At 46.3% G+C, this 27,334-nt stretch overlaps 1 protein-coding gene across 1 annotated transcript in view; it reads right to left on the reverse strand.

Annotated features, from left to right (window-relative positions):
• Positions 1-13,025: 13,025 nt before the first annotated feature.
• LOC130331910 (transcription factor Sox-6-like) overlaps positions 13,026-27,334 on the reverse strand; it is a gene marked incomplete in the record, with an annotated part of 403,713 nt that continues 389,404 nt past the window's right edge. Inside the window, 4 exon segments of the mRNA XM_056553725.1 lie at positions 13,026-13,229; positions 19,188-19,369; positions 20,608-20,625; positions 20,628-20,787. Coding sequence (XP_056409700.1) covers positions 13,026-13,229; positions 19,188-19,369; positions 20,608-20,625; positions 20,628-20,787 — 564 coding nt within the window.

A 27,334-nucleotide genomic window follows, 5' to 3' on the forward strand; every position in this document is an offset into this window, starting at 1 on the left:
ATACAATCCTATAACTACAGACAGTACTGATCTCTCTAGCACCCATACAATCCTATAACTACAGACAGTACTAATCTCTCTAGCACCCATACAATCCTATAACTACAACCTGTACTGATCTCTCTAGCACCCATATAATCCTATAACTACAGTCTGTACTGATCTCTCTAGCACCCATACAATCCTATAACTACAGACAGTACTGATCTCTCTAGCACCCATACAATCCTATAACTACAGACAGTACTGATCTCTCTAGCACCCATACAATCCTATAACTACAGCCTGTACTGATCTCTCTAGCACCCATACAATCCTATAACTACAGCCTGTACTGATCTCTCTAGCACCCATACAATCCTATAACTACAGACAGTACTGATCTCTAGCACCCATACAATCCTATAACTACAGACAGTACTGATCTCTCTAGCACCCATACAATCCTATAACTACAGACAGTACTGATCTCTCTAGCACCCATACAATCCTATAACTACAGACAGTACTGATCTCACTAGCACCCATACAATCCTATAACTACAGACAGTACTGATCTCTCTAGCACCCATACAATCCTATAACTACAGACAGTACTGATCTCTCTAGCACCCATACAATCCTATAACTACAGACAGTACTGATCTCTCTAGCACCCATACAATCCTATAACTACAGCCTGTACTGATCTCTCTAGCACCCATACAATCCTATAACTACAGACAGTACTGATCTCTCTAGCACCCATACAATCCTATAACTACAGCCTGTACTGATCTCTCTAGCACCCATACAATCCTATAACTACAGTCTGTACTGATCTCTATAGCACCCATACAATCCTATAACTACAGACAGTACTGATCTCTCTAGCACCCATACAATCCTATAACTACAGCCTGTACTGATCTCTCTAGCACCCATACAATCCTATAACTACAGACTGTACTGATCTCTCTAGCACCCATACAATCCTATAACTACAGCCTGTACTGATCTCTCTAGCACCCATACAATCCTATAACTACAGCCTGTACTGATCTCTCTAGCACCCATACAATCATATAACTACAGCCTGTACTGATCTCTCTAGCACCCATACAATCCTATAACTACAGCCTGTACTGATCTCTATAGCACCCATACAATCCTATAACTACAGACAGTACTGATCTCTCTAGCACCCATACAATCCTATAACTACAGCCTGTACTGATCTCTCTAGCACCCATACAATCCTATAACTACAGCCTGTACTGATCTCTCTAGCACCCATACAATCCTATAACTACAGACAGTACTGATCTCTCTAGCACCCATACAATCCTATAACTACAGACAGTACTGATCTCTCTAGCACCCATACAATCCTATAACTACAGACAGTACTGATCTCTCTAGCACCCATACAATCCTATAACTACAGCCTGTACTGATCTCTCTAGCACCCATACAATCCTATAACTACAGACAGTACTGATCTCTCTAGCACCCATACAATCCTATAACTACAGACAGTACTGATCCTCTCTAGCACCCATACAATCCTATAACTACAGACAGTACTGATCTCTCTAGCACCCATACAATCCTATAACTACAGACAGTACTGATCCCTCTAGCACCCATACAATCCTATAACTACAGACAGTACTGATCTCTCTAGCACCCATACAATCCTATAACTACAGACAGTACTGATCCCTCTAGCACCCATACAATCCTATAACTACAGCCTGTACTGATCTCTCTAGCACCCATACAATCCTATAACTACAGACAGTACTGATCTCTCTAGCACCCATACAATCCTATAACTACAACCTGTACTGATCTCTCTAGCACCCATACAATCCTATAACTACAGCCTGTACTGATCTCTCTAGCACCCATACAATCCTATAACTACAGACAGTACTGATCTCTCTAGCACCCATACAATCCTATAACTACAGCCTGTACTGATCTCTCTAGCACCCATACAATCCTATAACTACAGACAGTACTGATCTCTCTAGCACCCATACAATCCTATAACTACAGACAGTACTGATCTCTCTAGCACCCATACAATCCTATAACTACAGACAGTACTGATCTCTCTAGCACCCATACAATCCTATAACTACAGACAGTACTGATCTCTCTAGCACCCATACAATCCTATAACTACAGACAGTACTGATCTCTCTAGCACCCATACAATCCCATAACTACAGACAGTACTGATCTCTCTAGCACCCATACAATCCTATAACTACAGCCTGTACTGATCTCTCTAGCACCCATACAATCCTATAACTACAGACAGTACTGATCTCTCTAGCACCCATACAATCCTATAACTACAGACAGTACTGATCTCTCTAGCACCCATACAATCCTATAACTACATACAGTACTGATCTCTCTAGCACCCATATAATCCTATAACTACAGACAGTACTGATCTCTCTAGCACCCATACAATCCTATAACTACAGACAGTACTGATCTCTCTAGCACCCATACAATCCTATAACTACAGACAGTACTGATCTCTCTAGCACCCATACAATCCTATAACTACAGACAGTACTGATCTCTCTAGCACCCATACAATCCTATAACTACAGACAGTACTGATCTCTCTAGCACCCATACAATCCTATAACTACAGCCTGTACTGATCTCTCTAGCACCCATACAATCCTATAACTACAGACAGTACTGATCTCTCTAGCACCCATACAATCCTATAACTACAGACAGTACTGATCTCTCTAGCACCCATACAATCCTATAACTACAGACAGTACTGATCTCTCTAGCACCCATACAATCCTATAACTACAGACAGTACTGATCTCTCTAGCACCCATACAATCCTATAACTACAGACAGTACTGATCTCTCTAGCACCCATACAATCCTATAACTACAGCCTGTACTGATCTCTCTAGCACCCATACAATCCTATAACTACAGACAGTACTGATCTCTCTAGCACCCATACAATCCTATAACTACAACCTGTACTGATCTCTCTAGCTCCCATACAATCCTATAACTACAGACAGTACTGATCTCTCTAGCACCCATACAATCCTATAACTACAGCCTGTACTGATCTCTCTAGCACCCATACAATCCTATAACTACAGACAGTACTGATCTCTCTAGCACCCATACAATCCTATAACTACAACCTGTACTGATCTCTCTAGCTCCCATACAATCCTATAACTACAGACAGTACTGATCTCTCTAGCACCCATACAATCCTATAACTACAGACAGTACTGATCTCTCTAGCACCCATACAATCCTATAACTACAGACAGTACTGATCTCTCTAGCACCCATACAATCCTATAACTACAGACAGTACTGATCTCTCTAGCACCCATACAATCCTATAACTACAGCCTGTACTGATCTCTCTAGCACCCATACAATCCTATAACTACATACAGTACTGATCTCTCTAGCACCCATACAATCCTATAACTACAGCCTGTACTGATCTCTCTAGCACCCATACAATCCTATAACTACAGACAGTACTGATCTCTCTAGCACCCATACAATCCTATAACTACAGCCTGTACTGATCTCTATAGCACCCATACAATCCTATAACTACAGTCTGTACTGATCTCTATAGCACCCATACAATCCTATAACTACAGCCTGTACTGATCTCTATAGCACCCATACAATCCTATAACTACAGACAGTACTGATCTCTCTAGCACCCATACAATCCTATAACTACAGCCTGTACTGATCTCTCTAGCACCCATACAATCCTATAACTACAGCCTGTACTGATCTCTTTAGCACCCATACGATCCTATAACTACAGACAGTACTGATCTCTCTAGCACCCATACAATCCTATAACTACAGACAGTACTTATCTCTCTAGCACCCATACAATCCTATAACTACAGCCTGTACTGATCTCTTTAGCACCCATACGATCCTATAACTACAGACAGTACTGATCTCTCTAGCACCCATACAATCCTATAACTACAGCCTGTACTGATCTCTCTAGCACCCATACAATCCTATAACTACAGACAGTACTGATCTCTCTAGCACCCATACAATCCTATAACTACAGCCTGTACTGATCTCTCTAGCACCCATACAATCCTATAACTACAGACAGTACTGATCTCTCTAGCACCCATACAATCCTATAACTACAGACAGTACTGATCTCTCTAGCACCCATATAATCCTATAACTACAGCCTGTACTGATCTCTCTAGCACCCATGCAATCCTATAACTACAGTCTGTACTGATCTCTCTAGCACCCATATAATCCTATAACTACAGCCTGTACTGATCTCTCTAGCACCAATACAATCCTATAACTACAGACAGTACTGATCTCTCTAGCACCCATACAATCCTATAACTACAGCCTGTACTGATCTCTCTAGCACCCATACAATCCTATAACTACAGACAGTACTGATCTCTCTAGCACCCATACAATCCTATAACTACAGACAGTACTGATCTCTATAGCACCCATACAATTCTATAACTACAGACAGTACTGATCTCTATAGCACCCATACAATCCTATAACTACAGTCTGTACTGATCTCTCTAGCACCCATACAATCCTATAACTACAGTCTGTACTGATCTCTATAGCACCCATACAATCCTATAACTACAGCCTGTACTGATCTCTATAGCACCCATACAATCCTATAACTACAGTCTGTACTGATCTCTCTAGCACCCATACAATCCTATAACTACAGTCTGTACTGATCTCTCTAGCACCCATACAATCCTATAACTACAGCCTGTACTGATCTCTCTAGCACCCATACAATCCTATAACTACAGACAGTACTGATCTCTCTAGCACCCATACAATCCTATAACTACAGACAGTACTGATCTCTCTAGCACCCATACAATCCTATAACTACAGACAGTACTGATCTCTCTAGCACCCATACAATCCTATAACTACAGACAGTACTGATCTCTCTAGCACCCATACAATCCTATAACTACAGCCTGTACTGATCTCTCTAGCACCCATACAATCCTATAACTACATACAGTACTGATCTCTCTAGCACCCATACAATCCTATAACTACAGCCTGTACTGATCTCTCTAGCACCCATACAATCCTATAACTACAGCCTGTACTGATCTCTATAGCACCCATACAATCCTATAACTACAGACAGTACTGATCTCTCTAGCACCCATACAATCCTATAACTACAGTCTGTACTGATCTCTCTAGCACCCATATAATCCTATAACTACAGACAGTACTGATCTCTCTAGCACCCATACAATCCTATAACTACAGCCTGTACTGATCTCTCTAGCACCCATACAATACTATAACTACAGCCTGTACTGATCTCTCTAGCACCCATACAATCCTATAACTACAGACAGTACTGATCTCTCTAGCACCCATACAATCCTATAACTACAGTCAGTACTGATCTCTCTAGCACCCATACAATCCTATAACTACATACAGTACTGATCTCTCTAGCACCCATACAATCCTATAACTACATACAGTACTGATCTCTCTAGCACCCATACAATCCTATAACTACAGCCTGTACTGATCTCTCTAGCACCCATACAATCCTATAACTACAGCCTGTACTGATCTCTATAGCACCCATACAATCCTATAACTACAGACAGTACTGATCTCTCTAGCACCCATACAATCCTATAACTACAACCTGTACTGATCTCTCTAGCACCCATACAATCCTATAACTACAGCCTGTACTGATCTCTCTAGCACCCATACAATCCTATAACTACAGCCTGTACTGATCTCTCTAGCACCCATACAATCCTATAACTACAGCCTGTACTGATCTCTATAGCACCCATACAATCCTATAACTACAGTCTGTACTGATCTCTCTAGCACCCATACAATCCTATAACTACAGACAGTACTGATCTCTCTAGCACCCATACAATCCTATAACTACAGACAGTACTGATCTCTCTAGCACCCATACAATCCTATAACTACAGACAGTACTGATCTCTCTAGCACCCATACAATCCTATAACTACATACAGTACTGATCTCTATAGCACCCATACAATCCTATAACTACAGCCTGTACTGATCTCTATAGCACCCATACAATCCTATAACTACAGTCTGTACTGATCTCTATAGCACCCATACAATCCTATAACTACAGACAGTACTGATCTCTCTAGCACCCATACAATCCTATAACTACAGACAGTACTGATCTCTCTAGCACCCATACAATCCTATAACTACAGACAGTACTGATCTCTCTAGCACCCATACAATCCTATAACTACATACAGTACTGATCTCTCTAGCACCCATACAATCCTATAACTACAGACAGTACTGATCTCTCTAGCACCCATACAATCCTATAACTACAGCCTGTACTGATCTCTCTAGCACCCATACAATCCTATAACTACAGACAGTACTGATCTCTCTAGCACCCATACAATCCTATAACTACAGACAGTACTGATCTCTCTAGCACTGTACTGATCTCTCTAGCACCCATACAATCCTATAACTACAGACAGTACTGATCTCTCTAGCACCCATACAATCCTATAACTACAGACAGTACTGATCTCTCTAGCACCCATACAATCCTATAACTACAGACAGTACTGATCTCTGTAGCACCCATACAATCCTATAACTACAGACAGTACTGATCTCTCTAGCACCCATACAATCCTATAACTACAGACAGTACTGATCTCTCTGGCACCCATATAATCCTATAACTACAGACAGTACTGATCTCTCTAGCACCCATACAATCCTATAACTACAGACAGTACTGATCTCTCTAGCACCCATACAATCCTATAACTACAGCCTGTACTGATCTCTATAGCACCCATACAATCCTATAACTACAGCCTGTACTGATCTCTCTAGCACCCATACAATCCTATAACTACAGACAGTACTGATCCCTCTAGCACCCATACAATCCTATAACTACAGCCTGTACTGATCTCTATAGCACCCATACAATCCTATAACTACAGACAGTACTGATCTCTCTAGCACCCATACAATCCTATAACTACAGCCTGTACTGATCTCTCTAGCACCCATACAATCCTATAACTACATACAGTACTGATCTCTCTAGCACCCATACAATCCTATAACTACAGACAGTACTGATCTCTCTAGCACCCATACAATCCTATAACTACAGTCTGTACTGATCTCTCTAGCACCCATACAATCCTATAACTACAGACAGTACTGATCTCTCTAGCACCCATACAATCCTATAACTACAGCCTGTACTGATCTCTCTAGCACCCATACAATCCTATAACTACAGACAGTACTGATCGCTCTAGCACCCATACAATCCTATAACTACAGCCTGTACTGATCTCTCTAGCACCCATACAATCCTATAACTACAGACAGTACTGATCTCTCTAGCACCCATACAATCCTATAACTACAACCTGTACTGATCTCTCTAGCACCCATATAATCCTATAACTACAGTCTGTACTGATCTCTCTAGCACCCATACAATCCTATAACTACAGACAGTACTGATCTCTCTAGCACCCATATAATCCTATAACTACAGACAGTACTGATCTCTCTAGCACCCATACAATCCTATAACTACAACCTGTACTGATCTCTCTAGCACCCATACAATCCTATAACTACAGTCAGTACTGATCTCTCTAGCACCCATATAATCCTATAACTACAGACAGTACTGATCTCTCTAGCACCCATACAATCCTATAACTACAGACAGTACTAATCTCTCTAGCACCCATACAATCCTATAACTACAGTCAGTACTGATCTCTCTAGCACCCATATAATCCTATAACTACAGACAGTACTGATCTCTCTAGCACCCATATAATCCTATAACTACAGACAGTACTGATCTCTCTAGCACCCATACAATCCTATAACTACAGACAGTACTGATCTCTCTAGCACCCATACAATCCTATAACTACAGACAGTACTGATCTCTCTAGCACCCATACAATCCTATAACTACAGACAGTACTGATCTCTCTAGCACCCATACAATCCTATAACTACAGACAGTACTGATCTCTCTAGCACCCATACAATCCCATAACTACAGACAGTACTGATCTCTCTAGCACCCATACAATCCTATAACTACAGTCTGTACTGATCTCTCTAGCACCCATATAATCCTATAACTACAGTCTGTACTGATCTCTCTAGCACCCATACAATCCTATAACTACAGACAGTACTGATCTCTCTAGCACCCATATAATCCTATAACTACAGCCTGTACTGATCTCTATAGCACCCATACAATCCTATAACTACAGCCTGTACTGATCTCTCTAGCACCCATACAATCCTATAACTACAGCCTGTACTGATCTCTCTAGCACCCATACAATCCTATAACTACAGACAGTACTGATCTCTCTAGCACCCATACAATCCTATAACTACAGCCTGTACTGATCTCTCTAGCACCCATATAATCCTATAACTACAGCCTGTACTGATCTCTCTAGCACCCATACAATCCTATAACTACAGTCTGTACTGATCTCTCTAGCACCCATACAATCCTATAACTACAGACAGTACTGATCTCTGTAGCACCCATACAATCCTATAACTACAGCCTGTACTGATCTCTCTAGCACCCATACAATCCTATAACTACAGACTGTACTGATCTCTCTAGCACCCATACAATCCTATAACTACAGACAGTACTAATCTCTCTAGCACCCATACAATCCTATAACTACAGCCTGTACTGATCTCTCTAGCACCCATATAATCCTATAACTACAGACAGTACTGATCTCTCTAGCACCCATATAATCCTATAACTACAGTCTGTACTGATCTCTCTAGCACCCATAGAATCCTATAACTACAGCCTGTACTGATCTCTCTAGCACCCATACAATCCTATAACTACAGCCTGTACTGATCTCTCTAGCACCCATACAATCCTATAACTACAGCCTGTACTGATCTCTCTAGCACCCATACAATCCTATAACTACAGACAGTACTGATCTCTCTAGCACCCATACAATCCTATAACTACAGACAGTACTGATCTCTCTAGCACCCATACAATCCTATAACTACAGACAGTACTGATCTCTCTAGCACCCATACAATCCTATAACTACAGACAGTACTGATCTCTCTAGCACCCATACAATCCTATAACTACAGACAGTACTGATCTCTCTAGCACCCATACAATCCTATAACTACAGACAGTACTGATCTCTCTAGCACCCATACAATCCTATAACTACAGACAGTACTGATCTCTCTAGCACCCATACAATCCTATAACTACAGTCTGTACTGATCTCTCTAGCACCCATACAATCCTATAACTACAGACAGTACTGATCTCTCTAGCACCCATACAATCCTATAACTACAACCTGTACTGATCTCTCTAGCACCCATACAATCCTATAACTACAGACAGTACTGATCTCTCTAGCACCCATACAATCCTATAACTACAGCCTGTACTGATCTCTCTAGCACCCATACAATCCTATAACTACAGACAGTACTGATCTCTCTAGCACCCATATAATCCTATAACTACAGACAGTACTGATCTCTCTAGCACCCATACAATCCTATAACTACAGACAGTACTGATCTCTCTAGCACCCATACAATCCTATAACTACAGACAGTACTGATCTCTCTAGCACCCATACAATCCTATAACTACAGTCTGTACTGATCTCTCTAGCACCCATACAATCCTATAACTACAGACAGTACTGATCTCTCTAGCACCCATACAATCCTATAACTACAGCCTGTACTGATCTCTCTAGCACCCATACAATCCTATAACTACAGACAGTACTGATCTCTCTAGCACCCATACAATCCTATAACTACAGTCTGTACTGATCTCTATAGCACCCATACAATCCTATAACTACAGCCTGTACTGATCTCTATAGCACCCATACAATCCTATAACTACAGTCTGTACTGATCTCTCTAGCACCCATACAATCCTATAACTACAGTCTGTACTGATCTCTATAGCACCCATACAATCCTATAACTACAGCCTGTACTGATCTCTATAGCACCCATACAATCCTATAACTACAGCCTGTACTGATCTCTCTAGCACCCATACAATCCTATAACTACAGACAGTACTGATCTCTATAGCACCCATACAATCCTATAACTACAGACAGTACTGATCTCTCTAGCACCCATACAATCCTATAACTACAGACAGTACTGATCTCTCTAGCACCCATACAATCCTATAACTACAGCCTGTACTGATCTCTCTAGCACCCATACAATCCTATAACTACAGTCTGTACTGATCTCTCTAGCACCCATACAATCCTATAACTACAGACAGTACTGATCTCTCTAGCACCCATACAATCCTATAACTACAGACAGTACTGATCTCTCTAGCACCCATATAATCCTATAACTACAGACAGTACTGATCTCTCTAGCACCCATACAATCCTATAACTACAGCCTGTACTGATCTCTCTAGCACCCATACAATCCTATAACTACAACCTGTACTGATCTCTCTAGCACCCATACAATCCTATAACTACAACCTGTACTGATCTCTCTAGCACCCATATAATCCTATAACTACAGTCTGTACTGATCTCTCTAGTACCCATACAATCCTATAACTACAGTCTGTACTGATCTCTCTAGTACCCATACAATCCTATAACTACAGACAGTACTGATCTCTCTAGCACCCATACAATCCTATAACTACAGACAGTACTGATCTCTCTAGCACCCATACAATCCTATAACTACAGACAGTACTGATCTCTCTAGCACCCATACAATCCTATAACTACAGACAGTACTGATCTCTCTAGTACCCATACAATCCTATAACTACAGTCTGTACTGATCTCTCTAGCACCCATACAATCCTATAACTACAGACAGTACTGATCTCTCTAGCACCCATACAATCCTATAACTACAGACAGTACTGATCTCTCTAGCACCCATACAATCCTATAACTACAGCCTGTACTGATCTCTCTAGCACCCATACAATCCTATAACTACAGACAGAACTGATCTCTCTAGCACCCATACAATCCTATAACTACAGACAGTACTGATCTCTCTAGCACCCATACAATCCTATAACTACAGACAGTACTGATCTCTCTAGCACCCATACAATCCTATAACTACAGCCTGTACTGATCTCTCTAGCACCCATACAATCCAATAACTACAGTCTGTACTGATCTCTCTAGCACCCATACAATCCTATAACTACAACCTGTACTGATCTCTCTAGCACCCATACAATCCTATAACTACAGACAGTACTGATCTCTAGCACCCATACAATCCTATAACTACAACCTGTACTGATCTCTCTAGCACCCATACAATCCTATAACTACAGACAGTACTGATCTCTCTAGCACCCATACAATCCTATAACTACAGCCTGTACTGATCTCTCTAGCACCCATACAATCCTATAACTACAGACAGTACTGATCTCTCTAGCACCCATACAATCCTATAACTACAGACAGTACTGATCTCTCTAGCACCCATACAATCCTATAACTACAGACAGTACTGATCTCTCTAGCACCCATACAATCCTATAACTACAGACAGTACTGATCTCTCTAGCACCCATACAATCCTATAACTACAGACAGTACTGATCTCTCTAGCACCCATACAATCCTATAACTACAGACAGTACTGATCTCTCTAGTACCCATACAATCCTATAACTACAGTCTGTACTGATCTCTCTAGCACCCATACAATCCTATAACTACAGACAGAACTGATCTCTCTAGCACCCATACAATCCTATAACTACAGACAGTACTGATCTCTCTAGCACCCATACAATCCTATAACTACAGACAGTACTGATCTCTCTAGCACCCATACAATCCTATAACTACAGACAGTACTGATCTCTCTAGCACCCATACAATCCTATAACTACAGCCTGTACTGATCTCTCTAGCACCCATACAATCCAATAACTACAGTCTGTACTGATCTCTCTAGCACCCATACAATCCTATAACTACAACCTGTACTGATCTCTCTAGCACCCATACAATCCTATAACTACAGACAGTACTGATCTCTAGCACCCATACAATCCTATAACTACAACCTGTACTGATCTCTCTAGCACCCATACAATCCTATAACTACAGACAGTACTGATCTCTCTAGCACCCATACAATCCTATAACTACAGCCTGTACTGATCTCTCTAGCACCCATACAATCCTATAACTACAGACAGTACTGATCTCTCTAGCACCCATACAATCCTATAACTACAGACAGTACTGATCTCTCTAGCACCCATACAATCCTATAACTACAGACAGTACTGATCTCTCTAGCACCCATACAATCCTATAACTACAGACAGTACTGATCTCTCTAGCACCCATATAATCCTATAACTACAGACAGTACTGATCTCTCTAGCACCCATACAATCCTATAACTACAGTCTGTACTGATCTCTCTAGCACCCATATAATCCTATAACTACAGACAGTACTGATCCCTCTAGCACCCATACAATCCTATAACTACAGCCTGTACTGATCTCTAGCACCCACAAAGCAAGGAATAAATGCTACATATGCAGCTATAATTATATAATAAGATAAATAATAAAAAAGTTAAGTAAAATATTTCTACTACTGTAAAGATCCACAAAACCTGCAGAAGATGTCAGGAATGTGGAGATGTGGCAGAGGAGCGATTCGCAATATTTTGTTTTAATACAACACTCCCAAAACAAAGTTCCTGAGAAACAAACAGCCTGGCAGCCAGGTAGCAGCCGCGCGTTCAGCGACACGAGCATCAGCCGGGGATGTGCGAGACTAAACGTTTGGCTTACACATTGAATATCACAAGATGTAACATGGGGTGGGCTGCAAGCCATCTTCCTTCCAACCAATGATCAAAAATGGCAGCTTAGACACCGGTTCTGTGGTGATAGCTCCAGGGATGTCAAAAACACATAGAGAAAAGTAATTATAATAGAGATGATGGTGACTCACTGCGTGCGCACTCCTAATGCATATCCTTCCTGAGATGGCATCTAGCAGCATCTGAAATATAGCAAATGGTGGAAGGGGGCTTTAGAGAAGACATGTAGATGCACACTACCCTGAAGGGGTCACACATAGACCTGACAATAACATCACTGATCCTGAGTTATATCTGGTATCACCCTCTGGAGCTGCACTCACTATTCTGCTGGTTGATGCTGGAAACAGTCAATAATCTTACAGACTCTCCTAACTCTTTATCCTCCTATATTTGGGGGAAGGAGGGGAACAGGGGGGGCTAGAAGACATTGCCCAGAATATAAATCACCAGAGTGAGACCTGCGCAAACACTGCACATGCAAGGAATGCTGGGAGATTTTACCTCTGAAGGTATTTTGGGGGCCATTTCAGAGCATGAATGTGAAATCTGTGTCCTTGTAAATGTATGACTACAATAAGCAGATGAGTTGGCAGTCCCTGTACAGTCCCGATGCTGCGCTCTGCGGAGTCTTCCGGACACACAATGTGCACTGATACGGGATCTACACAGCACACGCCTGAAGGTATCATTTCTGGTGACACACCTTATACACAATCATGTCCTGACACATCCTTCTATACAGCAGCACCGTGCTCCATAGCATGGGGGGTCCCAGACTGGGGGGGGCAGTAGTTAAGTGGCTCGGGCTATTTATGGAGCAGGAGTTGCCCCTAGAGGTGGATGGTAAGAAGGGCTGCAAGATTGGGGTTGTAAATGTCCAATGCATAACTGGAGTTGCGCCCCAGGAAGCGGAACCCATGGGTACTGCATGTATGTTCAGGGTAAGTGGTCACACGTATAAATCACAGTTGTTACCCGGTCCGCGCCCAGACGTCTACACAATGGAAAATGTGACCCATTAGATCCGACTGCCGCCATCCATTGCTTCATGCTTTAGTTCTGACGCTTATGTGCCCATGATAGACACTAACTAGGAGTAAACCGAAGTCACCAGTTGTCCTTTCTTGGTCCCCATGACCCTGTTCCTGGTCACCTGTTGTCCTTTCTTGGTCCCCATGACCCTGTTCCTGGTCACCAGTTGTCCTTTCTTGGTCCCCATGACCCTGTTCCTGGTCACCAGTTGTCCTTCCTTGGTCCCCATGACCCTGTTCCTGGTCACCAGTTGTCATTTCTTGGTCCCCATGACCCTGTTCCTGGTCACCTGTTGTCCTTTCTTGGTCCCCAGGACCCTGTTCCCGGTCATCAGTTGTCCTTTCTTGGTCCCCATGACCCTGTTCCTGATCACCAGTTGTCCTTCCTTGGTCCCCATGATCCTGTTCCCGGTCACCTGTTGTTCTTCCTTGGTGCCCAGGATCCTGTCCCTGGTCCCCATGACTCTGTTCCCGGTCACCAGTTGTCCTTTCTTGGTCCCCATGACACTGTTCCTGGTCACCAGTTGTCCTTTCTTGGTCCCCATGACTCTGTTCCCAGTAACCTGTTGTCCTTTCTTGGTCCCCATGACCCTGTTCCTGGTCACCTGTTGTCCTTTCTTGGTCCCCATGATCCTGTTGCCGGTCACCTGTTGTCCTTTCTTGGTCCCCATGACCCTGTTCCTGGTCACCTGTTGTCCTTTCTTGGTCCCCATGACCCTGTTCCTGGTCAACAGTTGTCCTTTCTTGGTCCCCATGACCCTGTTCCCGGTCACCAGTTGTCCTTTCTTGGTCCCCATGACACTGTTCCCGGTCACCAGTTGTCCTTTCTTGGTCTCCATGACCCTGTTCCCTGGTCTCCATGACCCTGTTCCCAGTAACCTGTTGTCCTTTCTTGGTCCCCATGACCCTGTTCCTGATCACCAGTTGTCCTTCCTTGGTCCCCATGACCCTGTTCCCGGTCACCAGTTGTCCTTCCTTGGTCCCCAGGATCTTGTTCCTGGTCACCAGTTGTCCTTTCTTGGTCTCCATCACCCTGTTCCCAGTAACCTGTTGTCCTTTCTTGGTCCCCATGACCCTGTTCCTGGTCACCTGTTGTCCTTTCTTGGTCCCCATGATCCTGTTCCCGGTCACCTGTTGTCCTTTCTTGGTCCCCATGACCCTGTTCCCGGTCACCAGTTGTCCTTTCTTGGTCACCGTGACCCTGTTCCCGGTCACCAGTTGTCCTTTCTTGGTCCCCATGACCCTGTTCCCGGTCACCAGTTGTCCTTTCTTGGTCCCCATGACACTGTTCCCGGTCACCAGTTGTCCTTTCTTGGTCTCCATGACCCTGTTCCCTGGTCTCCATGACCCTGTTCCCAGTAACCTGTTGTCCTTTCTTGGTCCCCATGACCCTGTTCCTGATCACCAGTTGTCCTTCCTTGGTCCCCATGACCCTGTTCCCGGTCACCAGTTGTCCTTCCTTGGTCCCCAGGATCTTGTTCCTGGTCACCAGTTGTCCTTTCTTGGTCTCCATCACCCTGTTCCCAGTAACCTGTTGTCCTTTCTTGGTCCCCATGACCCTGTTCCTGGTCACCTGTTGTCCTTTCTTGGTCTCCATGACCCTGTTCCCGGTCACCAGTTGTCCTTCCTTGGTCCCCAGGATCTTGTTCCCGGTCACCAGTTGTCCTTTCTTGGTCTCCATGACCCTGTTCCCAGTAACCTGTTGTCCTTTCTTGGTCCCCATGAACCTGTTCCCGGTCACCTGTTGTCCTTTCTTGGTCCCCATGACCCTGTTCCTGGTCACCTGTTGTCCTTTCTTGGTCCCCAGGACCCTGTTCCCGGTCATCAGTTGTCCTTTCTTGGTCCCCATGACCCTGTTCCTGATCACCAGTTGTCCTTCCTTGGTCCCCATGATCCTGTTCCCGGTCACCTGTTGTTCTTCCTTGGTGCCCAGGATCCTGTCCCCGGTCCCCATGACCCTGTTCCCGGTCACCAGTTGTCCTTTCTTGGTCCCCATGACACTGTTCCTGGTCACCAGTTGTCCTTTCTTGGTCCCCATGTCCCTGTTCCCGGTAACCTGTTGTCCTTTCTTGGTCCCCATGACCCTGTTCCTGGTCACCTGTTGTCCTATCTTGGTCCAAATGATCCTGTTCCCGGTCACCAGTTGTCCTTTCTTGGTCCCCATGACCCTGTTCCCGGTCACCAGTTGTCCTTTCTTGGTCCCCATGACCCTGTTCCTGGTCACCTGTTGTCCTTTCTTGGTCCCCAGGACCCTATTCCTGGTCACCAGTTGTCCTTGATTGGTCCCCAGGATCCTGTTCCCGGTCACCAGTTGTCCTTCCTTGGTCCCCAGGACCCTGTTCCCAGTCACCAGTTGTCCCTCCTTGGTCCCCAGGATCCTGTTCCCGGTCACTGATGTCCTTTCTTGGTCCCCATGACCCTGTTCCCGGTCACCAGTTGTCCTTCCTTGGTCCCCAGGATCCTGTTCCCGGTCACCAGTTGTCCTTCCTTGGTCCCCAGGACCCTGTTCCCAGTCACCAGTTGTCCCTCCTTGGTCCCCAGGATCCTGTTCCCGGTCACTGATGTCCTTTCTTGGTCCCCATGACCCTGTTCCCGGTCACCAGTTGTCATTTCTTTGTCCCCATGACCCTGTTACCGGTCACCAGTTGTCCTTTCTTGGTCCCCATGACACTGTTCCCGGTCACCAGTTGTCATTTCTTGGTCCCCATGACCCTGTTCCCGGTCACCAGTTGTCCTTTCTTGGTCCCCATGACACTGTTCCTGGTCACCAGTTGTCCTTTCTTGGTCCCCATGACCCTGTTTCCAGTAACCTGTTGTCCTTTCTTGGTCCCCATGACCCTGTTCCTGGTCACCTGTTGTCCTTTCTTGGTCCCCATGATCCTGTTCCCGGTCACCTGTTGTCCTTTCTTGGTCCCCATGACCCTGTTCCCGGTCACCAGTTGTCCTTTCTTGGTCACCGTGACCCTGTTCCCGGTCACCAGTTGTCCTTTCTTGGTCCCCATGACCCTGTTCCCGGTCACCAGTTGTCCTTTCTTGGTCCCCATGACACTGTTCCCGGTCACCAGTTGTCCTTTCTTGGTCTCCATGACCCTGTTCCCTGGTCTCCATGACCCTGTTCCCAGTAACCTGTTGTCCTTTCTTGGTCCCCATGACCCTGTTCCTGATCACCAGTTGTCCTTCCTTGGTCCCCATGACCCTGTTCCCGGTCACCAGTTGTCCTTCCTTGGTCCCCAGGATCTTGTTCCTGGTCACCAGTTGTCCTTTCTTGGTCTCCATCACCCTGTTCCCAGTAACCTGTTGTCCTTTCTTGGTCCCCATGACCCTGTTCCTGGTCACCTGTTGTCCTTTCTTGGTCTCCATGACCCTGTTCCCGGTCACCAGTTGTCCTTCCTTGGTCCCCAGGATCTTGTTCCCGGTCACCAGTTGTCCTTTCTTGGTCTCCATGACCCTGTTCCCAGTAACCTGTTGTCCTTTCTTGGTCCCCATGAACCTGTTCCCGGTCACCTGTTGTCCTTTCTTGGTCCCCATGACCCTGTTCCTGGTCACCTGTTGTCCTTTCTTGGTCCCCAGGACCCTGTTCCCGGTCATCAGTTGTCCTTTCTTGGTCCCCATGACCCTGTTCCTGATCACCAGTTGTCCTTCCTTGGTCCCCATGATCCTGTTCCCGGTCACCTGTTGTTCTTCCTTGGTGCCCAGGATCCTGTCCCCGGTCCCCATGACCCTGTTCCCGGTCACCAGTTGTCCTTTCTTGGTCCCCATGACACTGTTCCTGGTCACCAGTTGTCCTTTCTTGGTCCCCATGTCCCTGTTCCCGGTAACCTGTTGTCCTTTCTTGGTCCCCATGACCCTGTTCCTGGTCACCTGTTGTCCTATCTTGGTCCAAATGATCCTGTTCCCGGTCACCAGTTGTCCTTTCTTGGTCCCCATGACCCTGTTCCCGGTCACCAGTTGTCCTTTCTTGGTCCCCATGACCCTGTTCCTGGTCACCTGTTGTCCTTTCTTGGTCCCCAGGACCCTATTCCTGGTCACCAGTTGTCCTTGATTGGTCCCCAGGATCCTGTTCCCGGTCACCAGTTGTCCTTCCTTGGTCCCCAGGACCCTGTTCCCAGTCACCAGTTGTCCCTCCTTGGTCCCCAGGATCCTGTTCCCGGTCACTGATGTCCTTTCTTGGTCCCCATGACCCTGTTCCCGGTCACCAGTTGTCCTTCCTTGGTCCCCAGGATCCTGTTCCCGGTCACCAGTTGTCCTTCCTTGGTCCCCAGGACCCTGTTCCCAGTCACCAGTTGTCCCTCCTTGGTCCCCAGGATCCTGTTCCCGGTCACTGATGTCCTTTCTTGGTCCCCATGACCCTGTTCCCGGTCACCAGTTGTCCTTCCTTGGTCCCCAGGATCCTGTTCCCGGTCACCAGTTGTCCTTCCTTGGTCCCCAGGATCCTGTTCCCGGTCACCAGTTGTCCTTTCTTGGTCCCCAGGATCCTGTTCCCGGTCACTGATGTCCTTTCTTGGTCCCCATGACCCTGTTCCCGGTCACCAGTTGTCCTTCCTTGGTCCCCAGGATCCTGTTCCCGGTCACCAGTTGTCCTTTCTTGGTCCCCATGACCCTGTTCCTGATCACCAGTTGTTCTTCCTTAGGCACTTTTGTAGATAGTAACTACTACAAATTGGGAACACCCCACAAAACCGGCTGCTCTGTAGATGATCTGACCCCGGAGTCTACACATCACTATTTGGCTATTTTCATGGTCTCTCATGTTTATACACTTGCCGATTTTTTCCAGCTTCCAACATGAACTTAAAAGAACGGGCCAATCACCTGCCCTGACAGATCCCCTCAACGGGAAATCAATACAATTCACTACACGTGTCATACGTATTATTGTTACGGTTGATTGCTTTATGTTTCAGAGACATTACATGGCAGGTGAACATGTTACTTGCTGCCTTCTCGTGTAGTATCACTATGACAGGCCTCAGCGGGGCCATAGAAAATGAGAACGAGGACATTCAAGTCTATGCCTGGTAATACACTGCGACTCCACCGGATACAATTCTACATGATATGAACACAGACAGAGCCTAAGAGCAGGAGGTACGAGGCGCAGGTTACCTTGTCCCCTCTGCAGTTGTTCAGGCCGATGTTGTTGAGCGGCAGCTTGGTGTCCAGGCCGTGGGGCTGGTGCTGCTGCTCCCTCTGGATCTGCTCCCTCATCTTGCGAGCCTCTTGTATGGCTTTCATGACTGTGTCCTGGTCTCCGAAGAGGGAAGGAGAATTAAGACTGGAGAGGATATCTATGGAGAAGAGCAGGAAGGTGTATTAATGTAAAGATCGTCACACGGAGTATACAGCACCCACCAGGGGGGTAATACGGGGTCTTCAGACTTAATAAATGTCTATTCCCTCAGAGCTGCCCCAAATACTACGGGTCTAAAGAAGTCTATCCCCCTCCTGGAGAAGAATTTGTTTTACTGCAATGTGTTTAACTAACATTTAAAGTGTAATTAGCTTCTCATGAAATGGCGCGGTCATATGGAGGGCATCTCATGCCTTGGCCTATGATTGACTCAGATGTCTCCGTTATTTTTATCATATGTAGATTGTTACCTGCGCTCCCCCCCCCCCCCCCCAATGTACTTAGGCCTCAGCCTTAGCTTGCACCTTGTGCCACCGTTTGTCATTTTGGCGCGGTGACAATGTGCGCACTGTGTCCAGGAGACTAAACGTCTCCAGCCTCTTCCGCAGTGTCTGAGGCAGCGTTACCTCTGTGTCAGATTCCTCACACTCTTAATAGACGCCTTGTTTTGGTGCACAGAGCGAGGAAGTGAATCACTCCGATGGCTGCGATGAGGAATAAATAATAGAGACCTTGTTTATCGCAACCGTTTTAGCGATAATCCCGTTAATACAGTTATTTGCGCTGCCGATTGTTCCAAGTGACAGCAACTATCTAGAATAACGGACATTAGCCTATAGGGAGCGTGCTCTGCGAGTACTACGTGACATCTCACTATCCCTGCTGAAGTAATGGAGCCGGACAATGCGGCACCAGGATAATGAGGTGTTGTTGGAGTTTCACATTTGTATAATAATTTTTACACACAATTTGCACGTTTTCCTTACAGAACCAAAGTCCAGTCAGTTGTGTGTTCTGCGCCTCTTGTGCCGCGCTGCAGTTTGTGGGAACGACCGAAATATCAATCTGTGCTTGATCCAAAAAATCTTCCATCCCACTGTTTATTAGTGTCATCTATTTCTGGAAAAGCTGGATGACAACCAATATGGCCATCACGACAGCTCTCTGAAGGGTTTTCATCCAGCTTTGTAGTATGGTGGCTGCTGTATCAGGACACTGTAGTACAGCTGGGTGACCGTCATAGTAGAAGTCGTACAAGCATTGTAATGGTTGTCTACCAGTTCTACTGTCCATAGCTATGTGGTGGAGGTTGTAAGGCCAGATTTACTGTTCAGGAGTCAGGGAAAGCGGAGTGAGTGGCAGATTTATATGGACTAGAGGCCTGACGTCTCTTACCCAGGGAGGATCCTCGCTCAGGGCTCCGCTGATCGGGCTGGGGATGCCGCTCTTGTTCGATAGACTCACAGGACTGGTCTTACTGGGTGGGAAGAGGTTCTGAGTCGGCGACGTAGGTGACTTTACGGGCTCTGCCGTCTTCGGTCGCGCTGATAGATTCAGAGGCTGCGCTGCTTCATCCTGAAGGGATTTCACATAAACAATGATTAAAAGCAGATAAATGGGGCACATTAGCACTTAAGACAACGCTGCCGCTGCTTTACACCTCCCAGACAATGGCAGCGTCTCCTGCTGTAATAACAAAGGAAGCTAATTACGTGCGCCCTCCGAGACGCCACCTCACGATGCCTCATTAATTCTGCGCCTCAGCCCCGTATTTACATCAACACCAATGCTTCTACCTTCTTTTAGCCAAATTAAAATCTGAATTACAGCACATTACAGTTCACATCTTAATGTGTTTTCTAAGATCTAAATTAACCCAGAGCATTGACAAAGAATATTCCCATCCAGCTAAGTTGTGGAGAGTTTACACCACAGAGCGGCAGCTTCTGCCTGGAGATACACAACTTCACATACTACGATGTATCCTCTGCATGAAAGGGTTAATATTTTCACTGATAGTGAGTGTATCCCGTCCCCTCATAGAGTCACAGTGTATCCAGTCCCCTCATACAGTCACAGTGTATCCAGTCCCCTCATACAGTCACAATGTATCCAGTCCCCTCATACAGTCACAGTGTATCCCGTCCCCTCATAGAGCACAGTGTATCCAGTCCCCTCATACAGTCACAATGTATCCAGTCCCCTCATACAGTCACAGTGTATCCAGTCCCCTCATACAGTCACAGTGTATCCAGTCCCCTCATAGAGCACAGTGTATCCAGTCCCCTCATACAGTCACAGTGTATCCAGTCCCCTCATACAGTCACAGTGTATCCAGTCCCCTCATACAGTCACAGTGTATCCCGTCCCCTCATACAGTCACAGTGTATCCCGTCCCCTCATACGGTCACAGTGTATCCAGTCCCCTCATACAGTCACAGTGTATCCAGTCCCCTCATACAGTCACAGTGTATCCAGTCCCCTCATACAGTCACAGTGTATCCCGTCCCCTCATACAGTCACAGTGTATCCCATCCCCTCATACAGTCACAGTGTATCCAGTCCCCTCATACAGTCACAGTGTATCCAGTCCCCTCATACAGTCACAGTGTATCCAGTCCCCTCATACAGTCACAGTGTATCCAGTCCCCTCATACAGTCACAGTGTATCCCGTCCCCTCATAGAGCACAGTGTATCCAGTCCCCTCATACAGTCACAGTGTATCCAGTCCCCTCATACAGTCACAGTGTATCCAGTCCCCTCATACAGTCACAGTGTATCCAGTCCCCTCATACAGTCACAGTGTATCCCGTCCCCTCATACAGTCACAGTGTATCCAGTCCCCTCATAGAGTCACAGTGTACCCAGTCCCCTCATACAGTCACAATGTATCCAGTCCCCTCATACAGTCACAATGTATCCAGTCCCCTCATACAGTCACAGTGTATCCAGTCCCCTCATACAGTCACAATGTATCCAGTCCCCTCATACAGTCACAGTGTATCCAGTCCCCTCATACAGTCACAGTGTATCCAGTCCCCTCATACAGTCACAGTGTATCCCGTCCCCTCATACAGTCACAGTGTATCCAGTCCCCTCATACAGTCACAGTGTATCCAGTCCCCTCATACAGTCACAGTGTATCCAGTCCCCTTATACAGTCACAGTGTATCCCGTCCCCTCATAGAGTCACAGTGTACCCAGTCCCCTCATACAGTCACAATGTACCCAGTCCCCTCATACAGTCACAGTGTATCCCATCCCCTCATACAGTCACAATGTATCCAGTCCCCTCATACAGTCACAGTGCATCCCGTCCCCTCATACAGTCACAGTGTATCCAGTCCCCTCATACAGTCACAGTGTATCCAGTCCCCTCATACAGTCACAGTGTATCCAGTCCCCTCATACAGTCACAGTGTATCCCATCCCCTCATACAGTCACAATGTATCCAGTCCCCTCATACAGTCACAGTGCATCCCGTCCCCTCATACAGTCACAGTGTATCCAGTCCCCTCATACAGTCACAGTGTATCCAGTCCCCTCATACAGTCACAGTGTATCCAGTCCCCTCATACAGTCACAGTGTATCCCATCCCCTCATAGAGTCACAATGTATCCAGTCCCCTCATACAGTCACAGTGTATCCAGTCCCCCTCATACAGTGACAGTGTATCCCATCCCCTCATAGAGTCACAGTGTATCCAGCCCCTCATACAGTCACAGTGTATCCCGTCCCCTCATACAGTCACAGTGTATCCAGTCCCCTCATAGAGTCACAATGTATCCAGTCCCCTCATACCGTCACAATGTATCCAGTCCCCTCATACCGTCACAGTGTATCCAGCCCCTCATACAGTCACAGTGTATCCCGTCCCCTCATACAGTCAGTGTATCCCGTCCCCTCATACAGTCAGTGTATCCCGTCCCCTCATACAGTCAGTGTATCCCGTCCCCTCATACAGTCAGTGTATCCAGTCCCCTCATACAGTCACAGTGTATCCCGTCCCTTCATACAGTCTCAGTGTATCCCATCCCCTCATAGAGTCACAGTGTATCCAGCCCCTTATACAGTCACAGTGTATCCAATCCCCTCATACAGTCACAGTGTATCCTGTCCTCTCATACAGTCACAGTGTATCCTGTCCCCTCATACAGTCACAGTGTATCCCGTCCCCTCATACAGTCAGTGTATCCAGTCCCCTCATACAGTCACAGTGTATCCCGTCCCTTCATACAGTCTCAGTGTATCCCGTCCCCTCATACAGTCACAGTGTATCCCATCCCCTCATAGAGTCACAGTGTATCCAGCCCCTCATACAGTCACAGTGTATCCAGTCCCCTCATACAGTCACAGTGTATCCTGTCCCCTCATACAGTCACAGTGTATCCCCTCCCCTCATACAGTCACAGTGTATCCAGTCCCCTCATACAGTCACAGTGTATCCAGCCCCTCATACAGTCACAGTGTATCCCGTCCCCTCATACAGTCACAGTGTATCCCGTCCCCTCATACAGTCACAGTGTATCCAGTCCCCTCATACAGTCACAGTGTATCCCATCCCCTCATACAGTCACAGTGTATCCCGTCCCCTCATACAGTCACAGTGTATCCAGTCCCCTCATAGTCACAGTGTATCCAGTCCCCTCATACAGTCACAGTGTATCCCCTCCCCTCATACAGTCACAGTGTATTCAGTCCCCTCATACAGTCAAAGTGTATCCAGTCCCCTCATACAGTCACAGTGTATCCTGTCCCCTCATACAGTCACAGTGTATCCAGCCCCTCATACAGTCACAGTGTATCCCGTCCCCTCATACAGTCAGTGTATCCCGTCCCCTCATACAGTCAGTGTATCCCGTCCCCTCATACAGTCAGTGTATCCCGTCCCCTCATACAGTCAGTGTATCCAGTCCCCTCATACAGTCACAGTGTATCCCGTCCCTTCATACAGTCTCAGTGTATCCCATCCCCTCATAGAGTCACAGTGTATCCAGCCCCTTATACAGTCACAGTGTATCCAATCCCCTCATACAGTCACAGTGTATCCTGTCCTCTCATACAGTCACAGTGTATCCTGTCCCCTCATACAGTCACAGTGTATCCCGTCCCCTCATACAGTCAGTGTATCCAGTCCCCTCATACAGTCACAGTGTATCCCGTCCCTTCATACAGTCTCAGTGTATCCCGTCCCCTCATACAGTCACAGTGTATCCCATCCCCTCATAGAGTCACAGTGTATCCAGCCCCTCATACAGTCACAGTGTATCCAGTCCCCTCATACAGTCACAGTGTATCCTGTCCCCTCATACAGTCACAGTGTATCCCCTCCCCTCATACAGTCACAGTGTATCCAGTCCCCTCATACAGTCACAGTGTATCCAGCCCCTCATACAGTCACAGTGTATCCCGTCCCCTCATACAGTCACAGTGTATCCCGTCCCCTCATACAGTCACAGTGTATCCAGTCCCCTCATACAGTCACAGTGTATCCCATCCCCTCATACAGTCACAGTGTATCCCGTCCCCTCATACAGTCACAGTGTATCCAGTCCCCTCATAGTCACAGTGTATCCAGTCCCCTCATACAGTCACAGTGTATCCCCTCCCCTCATACAGTCACAGTGTATTCAGTCCCCTCATACAGTCAAAGTGTATCCAGTCCCCTCATACAGTCACAGTGTATCCTGTCCCCTCATACAGTCACAGTGTATCCAGCCCCTCATACAGTCACAGTGTATCCCGTCCCCTCATACAGTCAGTGTATCCCGTCCCCTCATACAGTCAGTGTATCCCGTCCCCTCATACAGTCAGTGTATCCCGTCCCCTCATACAGTCAGTGTATCCAGTCCCCTCATACAGTCACAGTGTATCCCGTCCCTTCATACAGTCTCAGTGTATCCCATCCCCTCATAGAGTCACAGTGTATCCAGCCCCTTATACAGTCACAGTGTATCCAATCCCCTCATACAGTCACAGTGTATCCTGTCCTCTCATACAGTCACAGTGTATCCTGTCCCCTCATACAGTCACAGTGTATCCCGTCCCCTCATACAGTCAGTGTATCCAGTCCCCTCATACAGTCACAGTGTATCCCGTCCCTTCATACAGTCTCAGTGTATCCCGTCCCCTCATACAGTCACAGTGTATCCCATCCCCTCATAGAGTCACAGTGTATCCAGCCCCTCATACAGTCACAGTGTATCCAGTCCCCTCATACAGTCACAGTGTATCCTGTCCCCTCATACAGTCACAGTGTATCCCCTCCCCTCATACAGTCACAGTGTATCCAGTCCCCTCATACAGTCACAGTGTATCCAGCCCCTCATACAGTCACAGTGTATCCCGTCCCCTCATACAGTCACAGTGTATCCCGTCCCCTCATACAGTCACAGTGTATCCAGTCCCCTCATACAGTCACAGTGTATCCCATCCCCTCATACAGTCACAGTGTATCCCGTCCCCTCATACAGTCACAGTGTATCCAGTCCCCTCATAGTCACAGTGTATCCAGTCCCCTCATACAGTCACAGTGTATCCCCTCCCCTCATACAGTCACAGTGTATTCAGTCCCCTCATACAGTCAAAGTGTATCCAGTCCCCTCATACAGTCACAGTGTATCCTGTCCCCTCATACAGTCACAGTGTATCCAGCCCCTCATACAGTCACAGTGTATCCAGTCCCCTCATACAGTCACAGTGTATCCCGTCCCCTCATACAGTCACAGTGTATCCCGTCCCCTCATACAGTCACAGTGTATCCCGTCCCCTCATACAGTCAAAGTGTATCCAGTCCCCTCATACAGTCACAGTGTATCCTGTCCTCTCATAGAGTCACAGTGTATCCAGCCCCTCATACAGTCACAGTGTATCCAGCCCCTCATACAGTCACAGTGTATCCAGTCCCCTCATACAGTCAGTGTATCCCGTCCCCTCATACAGTCACAGTGTATCCCATCCCCTCATACAGTCAAAGTGTATCCAGTCCCCTCATACAGTCACAGTGTATCCTGTCCCCTCATACAGTCACAGTGTATCCCCTCCCCTCATACAGTCACAGTGTATCCCGTCCCCTCATACAGTCACAGTGTATCCTGTCCCCTCATACAGTCACAGTGTATCCAGTTCCCTTAAACAGTCACAATGTATTCTGTCTGCTACGTTCCTTATACTTTGTGAATTATAGCAGGACATGGAAAAATATTTCTTCAGGGAAGTCTGGAGTAATTATCCTGTGCCCACTCAGAGCCTGTCAGGAGACGGACGCTGCCCACTGCTATCTACATAATGTTAGGCGCCCACTGACACAGGAATCAGATGCTAAAGGTACAGCTTGGGGTCCATCCATCTGCCCTATACACTGAATCACTGGTGTGGAGACAACCACAACCGGCGGAGAACGACACCAGGGTTCAGTGGTATGTGCACTACAATGACCTGGATGAGGGGAGACGTGGTGATTGGTTATCCTCTGGTCTGCGTCCTTTACTATTTAGAAGGGAATTGTAGCTCTGTTCATCCAGGCCTTCCTGGTTCATGAATTTAATGCAAGGACTACAGTGAGCACTGACACAGGCAACACATGAGAGGGAAGGGAATGGATGCTCTATGTAAGAGGGCGGAGTTGTACGTAATTTGCGCTATAAAGGCCGCCATTGCTATTGTATATTTATGTGAGTATGGTGCCGGGTAATAGAGTCCATTGGATGGATCGGTAGACTCTTTATAAGCCTCTCTCTCTGAACGCAGTGTGAAGTTTACATGGCAGACAAATTGCCCATGAAGCCTCCGGTCAGGTGGATGCACATGGATTCCCCTCGGACATTCTGTTTATAATAGTGAGGAAAACCTTACAAAGTCTATGATGTCAGGGGACGAGACACAGGGGGCAGACTGCAGGGTCATAAACTGTATTACTGATGTCATCCAGGGGGCGGGGCTGTGATCACATGTCATTATATTACTATTATATCAGTGATGTCATACAGGGGGCGGGGCTGTCATCACATGTCATTATATTACTATTATATCAGTGATGTCATACAGGGGGCGGGGCTATGATCACATGTCATTATATTACTATCATATCAGTGATGTCATACTTGGGGTGGGGCTGTCA

Source organism: Hyla sarda, unplaced genomic scaffold (assembly GCF_029499605.1).
Source record: "Hyla sarda isolate aHylSar1 unplaced genomic scaffold, aHylSar1.hap1 scaffold_36, whole genome shotgun sequence".
NCBI lineage: Eukaryota > Metazoa > Chordata > Amphibia > Anura > Hylidae > Hyla > Hyla sarda.